This window comes from Serinus canaria, chromosome 2, assembly GCF_022539315.1.
Source record: "Serinus canaria isolate serCan28SL12 chromosome 2, serCan2020, whole genome shotgun sequence".
NCBI classification, from domain to species: domain Eukaryota; kingdom Metazoa; phylum Chordata; class Aves; order Passeriformes; family Fringillidae; genus Serinus; species Serinus canaria.
Genome location: NC_066315.1, coordinates 73,940,106 through 73,954,947, shown reverse-complemented (window position 1 = coordinate 73,954,947; position 14,842 = coordinate 73,940,106). Strand labels below are relative to the sequence as shown.

Genomic DNA, 14,842 nt, shown 5'->3' with positions numbered 1-14,842 from the left:
AAAGTCCTGACCCATGGAAGTTGTTGAGGTCCCCATTCATTAAAACACTGGACTGAATGAAGAAACATTGTTTGGCTCTCCTCCTACTGAAATCGATATGCCACAAGCCTACATTCCTACTTCTACGAGTAGTCTCTGTCCTGTGGTCTCAGAATAAAAAAATATCTGGTAAGATTTTCCTCAGACTTGGTTGAAGGTTTTTGTTAATATCCATGGTTAGTATGTGCTGTGTTTTTTGCCTGTTTTTTGACTAAAATGAAAATTCGTACTAAATATTGTATAAAGGAATAGGTAGCTACCAGAACAATCTCTCTATTTCACCAAGGAACAGCCTAGGAAGGCAAATATGCTAAAACAGCACATTTTTTTCTTTCACTGAATTCACAATAGCTTAATATATTTTAAAATGTAGGGGTTTGTCTGTTTAGGTTGGAGGTTTTTTAAAGGAAAAATCACCATTTATTCCTATGCTCTCTGCATTAATCACAAAAGCGTGGTTGTAAGAACCAATTGTACGTTTGGGGTTATTATTAAACAAGAATTATTTTATTATGTATATGCTCATATATGTTTTCCTAAATTTTTCCATCAATTAATTCTCTTCTTTTAGTAAATTCTGAAATCTGTTATTCTAGGGAACACTATTCTGAAGAAAAATCCTATGTACATACCAGTTAGTAAATAAAGAAGTTGTAATTTAAATCATTACATAAAATAACATTGCAGAATGATTGTGCCAGTGCTGTCACCCTCACAGGACAAAAGTGTTTCCTGATGTTCAGAGGAACCTCGTGCTTTTTGGTTTGTGCCCATTGCCTCTGGTCCCGTCACTGGGCATCTCAGGAAAGAGCCTGGCTCTGGTCTCTTTGTCCCCTCCCTGCAGGTGTTTGTATTCATTGATAAGATCTCCCAGCCTTCTCTCCTCTGGTGCAGACTGCTGCTGCTCTCTCAGCCTTTCCTCACAGGTGAGATGCTCCAATGCCTTAAACGTTCTTTGCTGTGTGTCCATTTCTTGTCCTGGGATGCTTAGAACTGGACACGGCACTCCAGGCATGGCCTGCCCAGTGTGGAGCAGAGAGGAAGGATCTCCCCTCTTGGCTTGCTGTGAATGTGAGGCCACTTCTATCTGTTTCCACAGAGCTTCATCCAGTTGTTCTTCTTGGTCTAGTGGCCTGTAGCAAGCACCCATTATAATGTCACCTTTGCCTGCCCTCCCTTTAATCTTAATCCATAAATTCCCCATTGGCTCCTCTCCCATCCCCAAGCAGAGCTTCATGTGCTCTAGCTGCTCTGTCACATATAAGGCAACTCACTCTCTTTGACTTCCCTTCCCATGCTTCCTAAAGAGTCTGTATACCTCCATTTCAATGCTTCAGTCAAGCAAGTAATTCCACCAAATATCCATGTTCCCAACAAAATCAGAGTACTGCAGCTGCATGCAGGTCTTTAATTCATTGTGTTTATTACCCACACCTCATGCTTTACCATACAGTATTTGGGAGTGGAATCCTAGCATGTTAAGTTCCTGGAGACAGTTTGGGGATTTATCCACAATGATTCCTTGTAGACACCTTGTAGGCACCCCGATTGTGTAGGGAATTACAAGCACATAAGGAAATTTAATTGAATTTAATAATGTTTCTATTATTACTAGCTGTACTAGCTGTGTACATAGCCATAATTACAATTAAAACTTTTTCTACCAAAGCAGCATATTTTATTCCACTATCAGAGTGCAAAACACCAAAAGAATCAGATTTGGGTGTAAATCTTGGAACGAATCATACAGAGAATTGCATGTTATGGTGTGTACAAAAGGACAGCATCATCACCCCAGTGAATTCTATTCCTCAAATACTTTTACTGGAGACAAAAAGCCCATCATGACCTTGAGTGATACAAATTAAGAACTGTATTCTAGTAATTATTTTCCCTTGCAATGTTAATTGTTGGTTTCAAAAAATGTGTTCTGTGGACCACACCACTGGCGAAAAATTTTTTTCTAACTTATGTGAACTCTGATAATCAGCTGATGGGCCTAGACAGTATTTCCATAAAGCTTCTGTGACATTTGCTGACATTTGTAAGACATCAAAAGCACCCTTTACTTAATCTCCCTTTTCCTAATTACAAGTAAAGTACACTATATCAGTTATGCTGCTGGTGTTTGATTTTCTTTGTGTGGGGTTTTATGTTTTGTCTATAGAACAAAAGAAATCCTTTACATTCTCTTTTTTTCCCCTCAGAATTAGTTCATTTCCATGAAGCTTTAGCTCTTGCCTTGTGTATTATTTGCTCCTACTTCGTTTGATAGTAAAAAGAATTCTAAACTATCCCTAGAAAACTTCTTAATTCTCTTTTATGATACACAGACTTTTACATGGCACTTGAAATAGTACTCCTTATTCTTTTAATGACTTTGTTTTCTATAGCATGTCATTATTCTTTCCGAGGAAATACATCAGTATTACTGAAATCTCTTCCATTATTCTTAAATGACAAGCCTTGATTTATCCTGTGCAGCTCTTTCCAGTGTCACAGCCATCAGCGGTCCTCTAGCTCTTCCATTTATTTTACTTGGCTTTTCGTAGACAACATGCCACTCCTGACACATAGAGAATGGTCTGTCACATACCCTGACCTAACTAAATAGGTAATTAGGCAGTTTTCTTATATTCCAACTGTATTATTTATACAGCAGTCTTGTTATCCTTTTTGAACGACCTAAGACATCCTGCTGATTGCTAGAGGTATTTCTAAGTCCTGTATGGCATCTTCAGTAGCAAAAATATGTAAAAATGTGGCTGTATTTCTGAATAGTAGTTCTCACAAGTGACAGGTATTTTAAAAGTACAAAAGTGTTCTGTAAAAGATTTAAATAAAAAAAAATATATAAATTGACAGACGTTGTCTTTTTCTGTCTCCTCATAGGTTTATTTATTTACTCTATGGCTCTACCCATGTGGCTTCTCCTGAAGCTCATACATTCTACTTGCCTCATTAATTTCACTTTTTTCAAGTACTTTCACTTCATTAAAACTTTTCTTAAATTTTAGTAACATGGCTTGGAACACTGCCTTACTCTATGTATTTTTCCTGTTTCCTTTCTCAAAATGGATTTTCATGACATTTCTTTAAATTCCTACTTGTTAAAACAAAATTTAAAAAATAGAACTCTCTTTTTTTCCCCCCATTTACTTCACCTCTCACACAGCTGCATTAATCAATCTTCCCAGTGCCAAAACTTAAAATATCAATGTCATTTTAATAATTTAGTATTAAGACTAATAATTTTTATCCAAGATTGCCTAGGTACTAATAGTTGTTAATTATTATATTCACTCTAAAATAATATTTCTTAAATATTTCTAATTCCTAAAAATACCATTTAAAATGGAATTTACAATCATCATCATAGAGACTCAGAAATTTGAATTTATGCATACTTCACAGCAAATGTCATACATCAAAATGGATATGCAAATGTTGTCATTAGAAGATGGAGTTCTTAATATAGAAAGAAATCTGTATTGCTACTTCATGTTTCTGCATATCAAGTGTAATTTATTCTATTAATTCCAATATTGTAACATATGTACTTCTAAATTACATGTAAGTACTAAGAAAACTATTAAAACATTTTAGGAATAAAATGAAGAAAAGCGCTTTTGTAACATAAACCAGCTTCAAAACCAAAGGGTCAGAAAGAGTAGTTGCATCTTTTCTCAGCTGTTCTTGAGTGTGAAAGAGACAAAGTATCCCATATTATCATTTCCAATGCATCATGCAGTCTTCCAAATTTTTCTAAAAAAAAGGAGGGTTTTTTGGTGGGTTTCTCTTTGTTTGTCTTTGTGCTTCTTTTTGCCACCAGCTTCACCCAGAAATATTCCAAATCATTATTCCAACCTCTGTTTTCTCTTGTGTTAATAAATGTAATTTACTTGAAAATTAACAAAGTACATTCTCAAAAGAAAAAAAAAAAAAAAAAGGAAAAAAAAAAGAAAAAACAAACAACCCAACAGGAACCTCAAAAAAACCTCAGATTACCAAAACACTGGCAGTGAAAGACAGTATGATTACTCCTAACTTTATAACAAGAGTAAGTTGATTTGCTTATGTCTTCTCCCCCAACTGCTTTCAGATACATACTTAGGCAAGTATGAAAGGAAAGGCAGAACTGAAGGAATACAGTTTCAGAGGCAGGGAGAGCAGCTACACTACTAAATAAAAATGGCACCAGAAAAGTTTATTTGGTATAGGTTTGCCTTGTGTGTAAGACAATACTTCTAAATCCAGGTAGCATAACTGGACTTTAGACCACAGACCTAGGACACAGATGAAAGGCACAGCCAATATGAAGAAGCAAGGCTTTTCTACAAGCTTGATAAGGGGAACAGAAGACATGATCAGAATTGCTGTTGAGCACCAAGGTTTTCTTCAGCTGCTACATGTTCTTGCAAGTATGCAGTCTTTTCCCACTCAAATTTTGCATTCCCAGTCATCTGAGTGTACAGTGCAGGCAGCAATCTTTGCAACTTCTTAGTTTTAAAAACTACAATACCATGAATATCCCAGAACATTATCTTTCTTTGTTCGGCACATATTTTCCACCTAGCTCTTTGCATAAATCTTTTATTCATGCCTTTTTAGGATACCAAGCCTCCTAACTATTCAGTAATAATTTTCTAATCTCTGAAATGTGTTCATATGTGTAAGGTACTTTTGTACCTGCCTTTCAAGCATTTGGGTGATTTGTGAATTCAGTCTTTGAAACAAAAACAAGACAGCTTCTGTTCTCAGGCTTGAAAACATTAAGAACTCATCTAGGGTTATATATTTAAAATTACTGTAGACCAAAATGTTGTAAAATTAAAGAATATTTTTTCCCTTAGTGGTCCTGTCCTCCTTTAATGCTCTGAAGTAAAGAGCTATTAAAAAAACTCAGGCATGAGAAATAACTGTTTGAGAAAGTAACAGTGATGAGTTGGACAATGATGTTTGTTTACTCCTGCGAGCAAATCCTACTCTGTCTTCAAGGACTTCAGATACTTACTGCCTCAAAACAAAAGATATTAGAGACTTTGGAAGAACTTACCATTACAGTCTTTTTGCTTCAGCTTATTTTAATTACCTTCAAAGACAAAACCACTCATAAATATAAGGAAAACCTTACAGCAGGAAGACATTTTAAAAGGGTAAACATCAACTTTTAACTTCTTAGAACTCTCTCCCTCATGGGTATTTTGTTGCAAGTCACCAGATTTTCCACAGTATTACTCCCAGATCTTCCTTGCTATCTGTGTATACAGGATATTTAAAAGGTCATCTGCATCTGATTTAACAAAAAAAAAAAAAAAAATCAAGAGAGGGGAAAAAAAAGCCCCTAAGGAGAATCAGCCTTTGAATTGCTGCTGTAACTATTGGCTATTTACACATTTATAATTTCAAATAAGGTATAGGTCAAACATTTGTCATGCTCTCTTTTATATTATGCTTTTTAATTCCTTGAGTGAATGAATGTACTGTGATGAAGCAGACTCTACTTTCCTGAGTTGTGGCTTTGAATATAAATAATTTCAGTTTTATCAGTTCTTTCCCTTTTGGACTCTCTTTTTTCATGACAAGCAGATAAAATTCTAAAACCAAAAGATAAATTGAGCTGGAAAGAACTAGAGAGTTCAGACTAAACTATTTCCCAGTTTTTTATTCTATTTCGAAGCATGATGTTTTTTTAAGTACAATGCATAATCAGATACAAACTCTAAATAAAACCACTCAAGAGAGCTATAGGTGCTCTTCATAAAGGTAGTAAAATGTATCCTATTGGTGATTTTACACCTGCTAGAAGTATACCCATAATTTAAACTATCTTCCTTCTAAATATTCCTGATAACTGATAGATGTTATTTCACTATGTGCTTACACAGATGAGAATTATCTATTTTAGAAATTATTTGCAAAATGGCAGACTACTGCTACTAGGATTACTAGAATAAAAATTAAAATCTGCAATTTAAAAATAGTTTTGTCAGATACTGAGAAAAGCAGCATCAGGAGACCTACCTCCATGACTATCAGACCTGTATTGACCCTCGTCTCATTTACCAGATCTCATCAAATTGATAAATGGCTTGGACTCAAGTACAAACGTGCAGAAGAAAAATGGAGAAACCTAATAATATTATTCACTCCTGTATCAAATCTAGATAGTTTTTATTAAATTATTTAGGTAAAGCTAGCCTGCCAGAATTCAAGAAGCACTGGACAATGCTCTCAGGCACATGGTGTGATTCTTGGGGTTCTGTGCAGGGCCAGGAGTTGAACTCAAACCCTGTGGGTCCTTTCCAGCTCAGGAGATTCTGTGGTTCTATGATTCATACATTCCCAGGGTTTTGCATTTACCATGCTACTTCAAAGCCCTCAATACCATTAGAGGTGTGGCTTCCATTTACTTGACAGGAGGAAAAAATATTCAGCTACTTGTCCCTACTCATATTTGCATTAGTTTATGAGTAGACTTGAAAAGTATTTGCATAAGGGTGTAGCACTTGAAAGCAATTAGATGGATGGACTTGGATGTACATGAAGTGAAACACCCACACCGGTTTGAAAGTGGTATTTGTGAAGCGCTCATAGCCGATGAACTATGAACATAGCATGTAATTCTGCATTACTGAGAACTACTGACGCATGGACAAGGAAATAATAAGAAGCTGGTTTAAAATACCTGAGCTAAGCCTGCTATCATATATAGGGCAGTGGCAGCGGCAGCACTGGGAACTCTGCCCTGTGTTCCCTGGGCCGTGCCGGGGCTGTGCCAGCGCTGCCCGGGCCGGCCCCAGGCGGTGCCAGCGGCTGCAGCGGCCCCAGCGCAGGGCACGGCTGAGCCCCTCAGGGAGCAGCAAAACACTCCTCCTGACGTATGACAGCAAACAAGAAATACTTTTTAGTGCTTTACCTCAAAAGTTCAACATACCAGTTTTAGTATGCAAGAGCTGCGCTTGAAACAGAAAGCTTTAAAATGCCTGCAAAGGGTCATTTTGGTCAGGAAGAACAATTAAGTTCATTTTAATTTTCAATCGATTCATAACTTTGTTCAGTAGAACTTAAAATTTCCAATAGTATCTTCCTCTACTTTGCATCTCCTACATTCAGTTTTAGCTTGTTTTCCTTAGGAGGGGAAAAAAAATTAAAACCACCTTTTTTCTAAAGATCTATTGCAGATTCCAGTTAAAAACCATTAAAATTGTTAAACTTGGTAAGTAAAATATTTAAGGTCCTATAGAGGCCAAAGAGCTATAAGAACAGATTATAAAATTAGTATTTGCTTGAAAGCTGAGAAAACATAATTTTAGAGATGATATCTCACTTCTTAGACTGTAATTCCTTCAGTTATCCTGACCTCCAAAACTATGCAAAGTATGCCTAAAACTACCCACGGAAGTGAAAAAGGTCCTCTAACATGCTTAGTGTTTAACTTTATTGAATAAAAGGACATTTACATGAGTCTACCGTAGATATAGATATGTCTACCTAAGCAATTTAGTGTCTTACTGTTCTTTTTCTATGTATTTTGCTTTGCTTCTCTTTTTGGAATTGCAAGGAGTTGAAGAGCACAGTTGTCTGTCTTGACCACTGCTCAGCCCACAGAAGGACTTTGCCGTGAGATAAGAACAGAATGGAGCACAGGATGGCATGAACTCCAGGCCTCACAGAGGTGAGGTCTGGAGAGCTCATCCTGGTTAATGCATCCAGGTAAAAATTATTCCTGTGGCATACTGTGTAAGGAAGCAACTGCTTGTGCACATATCACTGGTCGAACAAAGACCACCCCAAGTTATGGGACAGATGGCATCTGTGACCACCAATGAACACCTAGGCCCACCCAAATATCCTTCCATGGATACCCAGTACTTGGACTGTAAGAGAAGGTCCCACAGCAGGAACTTGGGATAAGATAAAGGTTGTACTAGTTTCTGGGTGTTACCTCAGATGCAGGGGGAGGTTAAAAAAGAGCACATCGCTGATATTGGACACAAAGAATACAGAATTTATGGACTACAAGGAAAGCCAAAGCAGCAGCTGTGCTAATCAGCTCTGATTGGGTAAAAAGTCATTCTGGCCAGGGGGACATCATGACCCACCAACTAAAATAACTCAATGGCTCAAAAGAAAGGAAAGTCTTAAAAGGCAACTGGGAGTGCTCACTTATGTCTTTCATTTAAAGTGTGGGGCACATCTGAGCAAAAATATCATATAATTTGGATGTTGGGAATCATCCCTTAAGCAGATGGGTTAAGTATGCCCTCAGTATGCCCTACTCAAGTGCCTCAAAGAAACTTACACACACATCTGTCCAAGGCTGTGAAGCCACAGTCTTTGAGCAAATTTATCTGGCTTCAAATTCAGGCACACAGCAACTGTGGCCCTTTTGGTCATCACTAAAATCTTGCAGACACTAAAAACCCTTTGCATTCTTCAACAGTTGCAAATTGCATTCTGTGTCATCCAGCAAAACCCAGTGACTTGTAGGGGTACAACCAGAACAGTAGCTAACAAACAATTCATTATTTATGAGAATAAAACCTTAGTATTCAGCCTGGTTAGCTCTTTGCCACCAGCACCTTCAGCTGCTGTTTCCTGAAGCAAGAAATCAGAGCCTCCAGCATACACTGAGGTTTCCAAAGGAATAATCCTTTTGCAAACAGAAAATATCAACCCTCTGCACACTTTACAATTTAGAGTAGTGATGAATCTCAGCAGTTATAGTCATAAACTTCCACTAAGCTGAGACTCAAAAGACTTTGAGAATGAATCCCAGAGTCACTGAGAATCAATCAGCCTTTAGGACAATCCTACAGAAAGTTTTTGATGTCTCTGATGTTATGGGAAAACAATATTACACTCTGACACTGCTGACCTGTTCTTAAATTTCTAGGAGACCTCACATGTACCCCCAAAAGCAATTTTTCATATGCTTGAAATGAATTGGTGCCTTAAATAACCCTCTCCACATTCAATATTTTAAGTCTTGCTGAGAAAGAAATAAATTTCTAAATGTTCTTGTTTCTCAAATGTCAATTCCATCACACTGCAGTATCTTCAATAAGGTTTTTGAAGATACAGAGCACTGAATAACTTGGGCTTTGCTTCCAGTGGAATTATACCAAAACCAACTCACATGGAAACTGTTAAAGGACTAGCTGCCCTCTTTCACCTTGGCAGATCACTATTCATTTATTCAGTTTGCAGAATTTCTTCCATCCCTTTCCATTCTTTTTTATTGATCTCTGTCATGAGAATCTGCTCTAGCTGAAAATTCAACCTCTACAGAACTTCAGTGCCACAGAGCTGATTACCATCCCCTGAAAGAAAAGGCATTTTATATCTCTCAGTCAGATCTTCACACCAAATATTAAGCCTGCACATTAGCACTTGCAATTCAAAACCCTACTCTGCAGTCTCTCATAGCTGCAAAGGTCTTAAAAAAACCCAAGAAACTCTGGTAGAAATCCTCTTCAGAAATCAAAATGCCAAGATTTTTAAAAAGGTTTGGTAAGTTTTACCTTACTACTACAATAACATCACTTCATTGGGACCTTTTATTGTATATGTCACACCTGATGATGAATCCTTTGAAATCAAAACATGCTATTTTGTGCTACCTTCTTGAAACCAGTACTTTTGGTAGCTGCTTCATCAGAAAGAAAAAATACAAGCAACATCCCAGGCTTCACTGCTTTATGTCTTTCTGACTGTTACGTGGTACATCATCCACAGTGTCAACAGACAGTCACTGGAACTGGAACTGCTGCTCTTGAAAATGTGCCATGCACACACAGCTTGCTGAGACTTTCCCTCAGAATCATGTCTGGGTTGGGATTCTTGACGTGAAAGCAACTAAGTGAGGGTGACATGTTCTGCTCTTTACACCATCAAAGGTAACGACTACACTTACAAGCAGGTGAAAGTGAATACTGCCCTGATAATCCTTTCTGGTAACAGTTCTAATATGACAGACACAAATGTTACATACATTTGTGTGCAAATATATGATAAATTATCCTTGAGATACTAAAAGGCACTGCAGTGTTACTGAGAATTTCAGTCTCTCAAAGTGCTGAAAGATTTGTGTCAGTTGATTGTTTATGAAATAAAACTACCATAATGGAAATTGCTAGAAAAGTCAATATCTATCTCAGAAAGCTAAGTTGGGAGAATATCTGCAAAACTAAACAATTGACAAGATCTGTTGAGATAATAAAGAGGGGAAATGAACTTTAATATGGATAAAGAATTTATTTGTAAATTTATTTTTGAATGGCCCTGTACTAAGATATTGCTGGTACATAGTAGTGTTTCTTTTAGGTGACAAATACTAGAAAATAAAGTTTTGTTTTAAAATCTTTTTTTTTTTCTGGATATACTCAAAGTAAATTGAAGTTTTTTGAACAGGTTTGAAAATACATCATATTTTATAATTTCAACACTTATTCTGAAAAACAGTAAATGGGCCTTGAAACTGTATACTAAGAAAAGAAATAAAAATTAATAATCAACTTTCCATATTATTAATAAAGTGGATTTCTGACATGAGGTTTACACTTCTTTTAGAACATTCCTGCATTGTTTAGCTGCAACTGAGAGGATCACTTTTACTCAGATTTTCTTCTAGTAAGAAATTTCTTCTGAATTTCTTCAGATTTTCTTCTTTCTTTTGTTAAGATACCTCAAAGACAAATAGTATTTTAAATATATATATATATATATATATATATATATATATATATATATATATATATAGTGAGAGAGGGAAAGGTTTGTTTTTCCACATGGCTCTTCCTTATGACTTCAACCTTTAGTAGAAATACAGCTGGAATCATTATTTTAGGTTCTGCATATCCAAAAATCACTTACATAATTTTGATATCTGTTCTAAGGCTGTTCTGTATTACATAAAGGAAAGGATGACCATCCTCTTTCTTGTGATAATAATAAATACCTATCTAAAGAAACATGGGAATGTCCACAACCAGCCAATATGTACTCTGCCACCATTCCACACAGATTAAAGAAGACATGCTTCAGTTGTTATGGGACTTTGTATCCCAGTAATTCAGTGAACCCCATTTCCATCATATTACTGTAGTTGAACATTCTCAAGGTGACTAAAACAGTGAATAAAGGAGTGCATAAATTGCATTGTGAATTGTAGACACTTGTTTCATATTCACCAGTTATTAAGTTTCCCTGACAGATGTTTAGATGCAGGTTATGAAACAAGAAAAATTATATCAGTCGTGAGATCAGAAAACAAAAGATGTAAACCATAAATCGAGATGAATCAGCTTTGGAAGTTCTGCTGATTCGTCCACTGGCATTGCACAAAATTATCTCACAGTCATTGGCCATGAATCACTGAGTTCTCTTATTATCTCCCAAAATTTCCAAACACACTGCAGAGAAATTACCATGAAAATGGCATTTCATGTCATCCACCTATCAAAATAGTTTTGTCTCTGGATAAAATCAGGTAAAATGTTTTGAGTAAGGAACTGAGATGGCCATTGGAAAGGTAAGTGCAGAAACAAGAGAAAGGAGATAGATACTACAAAAATTTATACAGAAAAATTTTCACAGAAAAATTTTCATCAGTATTTCTTTATTTACCTAATCATTTGAGATTTTGGACTATCAGAATAAATCATTATTAATGTAACAATCAATTTTTTATTCCACATATAATTATATCTCTTTACCTTAGCTTCCTTTGTGTAAAACTCTCCCCGAACAAGTACCATACTATGATACTCTTGATTTTACATGTGTTTTCAACCCTTTTCCCAAACTTGTCACAAAATTACTACTGGGCAATTTTACTGTTTAATTTTAAATTTTCTTTCAAAAATTAACAACTCTTTTATTCTAAGAAGAAGAAACTAGATGAAAGGCTGACTTAACAGCTCATCAAGTTTCTTCTCAGTGTTGTATTCTTAATCCGTCATTTTACTTATCTCTACTTATCACTTCACTTTTGCAAACATTTATTCTCTCAGCCAAAGTAGTTCAATGTTTATCAGCAGCTTTTCTAATGGAGGTGAGTTAGTCTAAAAAATATTAAGCCTTTATCTCTCTAAAGGGTTTTCCTTCAATTATTTATGACTGGAAGAAAAATTTTAAGTAACAGCACTCCCTCTTCATGATTTGAAATCAGAAATATTAAAAAATAATACAATAGGAAAAAAGTAATCAGTATGCTTCTGAAGGTCCTTAAATATGAAGTTCTGGGTGCTCTGTAAAGCTATTTATTTCCTAGGACTGTTATAAGCAATATACTTTCAAGATAATAATGAAGTGTTTTGATACAGTGACCATTCTTGTTTTGTGGGCAAGGTCAACTTTCATAAGCTCTGAACCTGAACCAGACTGAGGAACTGGCCTACTTGCTTAGGAACATGTGGGAGTCATGACTTTACACTTGAGAACTGGATGGAATAAATTTGGGGACTATTTACAAGACTCTCAACATGCTTTGGAAATGGCTGCAGTATTTAAATGCCAGTGCTAATTTTACAGACTCAAGGCAACAAATAGAAAATGGCTTACTCATTCATAAGCCTGCACTCCTAAATTTTTACTTAGTGTTTAAATTTCATAAGTTTTAATAAGCATTTCGTTCACAAATCCTCCAGTGTCCTTAATTCCTCCAAGAAATGTTCTATAATGTAATGCTCCCATACACCAGTACATGCTGGGGCCAGGCTGGCTGGATAGCAGTTTTGCAGAGTGACCTTGGGGTCCTTTTGAGCAGCAAGCTGACCAGCAGCCAGAAATGTGCCCGTGCAGCAAAGCTCATCAGCACCCTGGGCTCCATTTGGAAGAGATCACCAATGGAGAGATGATCAAGAGAGATGATCCTTCCTCTCTCCTCTGCCCCGGTGAGACACATCTGTACTTCTGTGTTAAGGTCTGGGCTCTGAATGTGAAGAGAGGTACAGAAATACTGGAGTGGAGTCCAGGAAATAGCCAGAAAGCTGAGCAGGGAATTAGGGCATTTTTCATATGAGGAGGGCTGAGATTGTTCAGCCTGGAGAAGAGAAGGCTCAGTACAGACCTCATTAATGTATACATATACTTGTAGGGAAGAAGTGAGGGAGACAGGCCCAGTTTCTTTTCAGTGGTGCTCAGTGACAAGAGACAATAGGCACAATGTGATATACAAGAAACTCCCTTTAAATATAGGAGCAAATCTTTTACTGAGTGGGTGGTCAAACATTTCAATAGTTTGTCTAGTGAGATTGTGGAGTCTCTACCTTTGGAGCTATTTAAAATCTGACAGGACATGGTCATGAGGAAAATCAAGCTTACCCTGCTTTGAGCATGGGGTTTGGACTAGTTGATTTCCAAACATGCCTTAAAATCTTAGCTGCCCTTTGATTCAATGATTCTCAAAAAGTCAGTATGTCAGTGTGAATTTTTTCAAGTTCAAAACCACTTAAATACTGAAAATTTGTTTTATAGAATTACTGGTGACACTAAATTTCATTTTCAAGAAAATTACCACTTTGAATTAACATCTCGTACCTGTTTGAATGTTATTGTTGCATTATACATTATATATTTTTCAATAAATTATTTGGGAAAAACCTAAACATCAAGAGAAAATTATTTAAAGGACGCTTCCAGTATCATTTGTGTATACCTCTAGTAAGCTACACAGTCACATGTATCAGTCTGCTGTCTTCTATTGAAGTTCACTTCCTAACCACATGATTTCTATCACATGCTTTGCAAATAAACTTTACTCCCTGCAGTTAATTGATTTTCAGGGAGAGATAAAGAGGAAGAATATTTTTTCTTAAAAAAGTTGCATTCGTCAAACATGAGCATAGAAAAAAATGCAGTATCTTGTATGAAACATGAAATATTCAAAGACAGAGTTGAAATATTATTTTATAATGATTTATATAACATTATGATTTGATAATGAAGACATACTGAGTGGGCTGCTGGTAGGTATGATGTCCTTAAACAAACATATCTGTGAAAAATATTTTCATTTGTTTCCTTCAAGTAATTCTCAGTAGTTTTAACTAGCAACATTAAGTTAGGGATTCTAGTAGGAGAAACAGTGTATCTGTTTCTTGGAAATCTGCTTCTTACACATTAGAATAAAACATAGAAAGTAAAACTGTGGAAAGATAAGAACACTTGTAAATTATACAGAAAACCTTATGAGAAACGTACCTTGCCTACATACTGATAATCAGATCCTGTGTATTCCTCTAAAAGAAAAAACTGATTCCACATCCAGCCTCGCTTCTGGCGGTGAATTGCTTTCCCATCACTCCCTAAAGCACGTCCTCCAAAGTTTCTGGGTCTGAGATCAGGAGTCCTTCTGAAGAGCATTTCTGTATGGCAGGGATGTGGCAGCCACATCCAGAGCAGCAGAAGTAATAGGACTTGCTGTATTGTCATAGTTCTCCACTGCTGATGCTCTTCAAGCCGGTCCGCAGTGGAGCGTAAAGTTTTGCTTTTCTTGGCTTGTTTTCTTATGTATCTAGTTTCTGATGCAGCCAAGCAGCTTCCAGTAGCTCATCTCTGAAATGTGTACAGTAACCAAATCCTGAAACTAAACAGAGAAGGGACAATGTAAGTTGAAATGCATTCACTCAGTGTCCAAAATCACTGCTACTGTACCCTTCATATACAAAACCTGGTGACATAGAAAGCAGTCTGGTCAGAAACTGAAAGGTTTTCCATATAGGGGGAACACTGAATATATCAGGTAGCTGTTGTAAGAATACTTCCTTAAAAAAGTAAGAGTGCCATTTAAAAAAAA

General features: G+C 36.4%; 1 protein-coding gene across 3 annotated transcripts in view; it reads right to left on the bottom strand.

The window, feature by feature from the left end:
* Positions 1 to 14,595, bottom strand: part of LOC103820323 (cadherin-10) — a 53,720-nt gene extending 39,125 nt beyond the window's left edge. For all 3 annotated transcript variants that reach the window (XM_018926898.3, XM_050970820.1, XM_050970821.1), the window contains exon 1: positions 14,248 to 14,595. In XM_018926898.3, the coding sequence (XP_018782443.1) occupies positions 14,248 to 14,478 (231 nt within the window). In that variant the 5' untranslated portion in view covers positions 14,479 to 14,595. The remainder of the gene's footprint in view (positions 1 to 14,247) is intronic.
* Between the last annotated feature and the right edge of the window lie 247 nt (positions 14,596 to 14,842).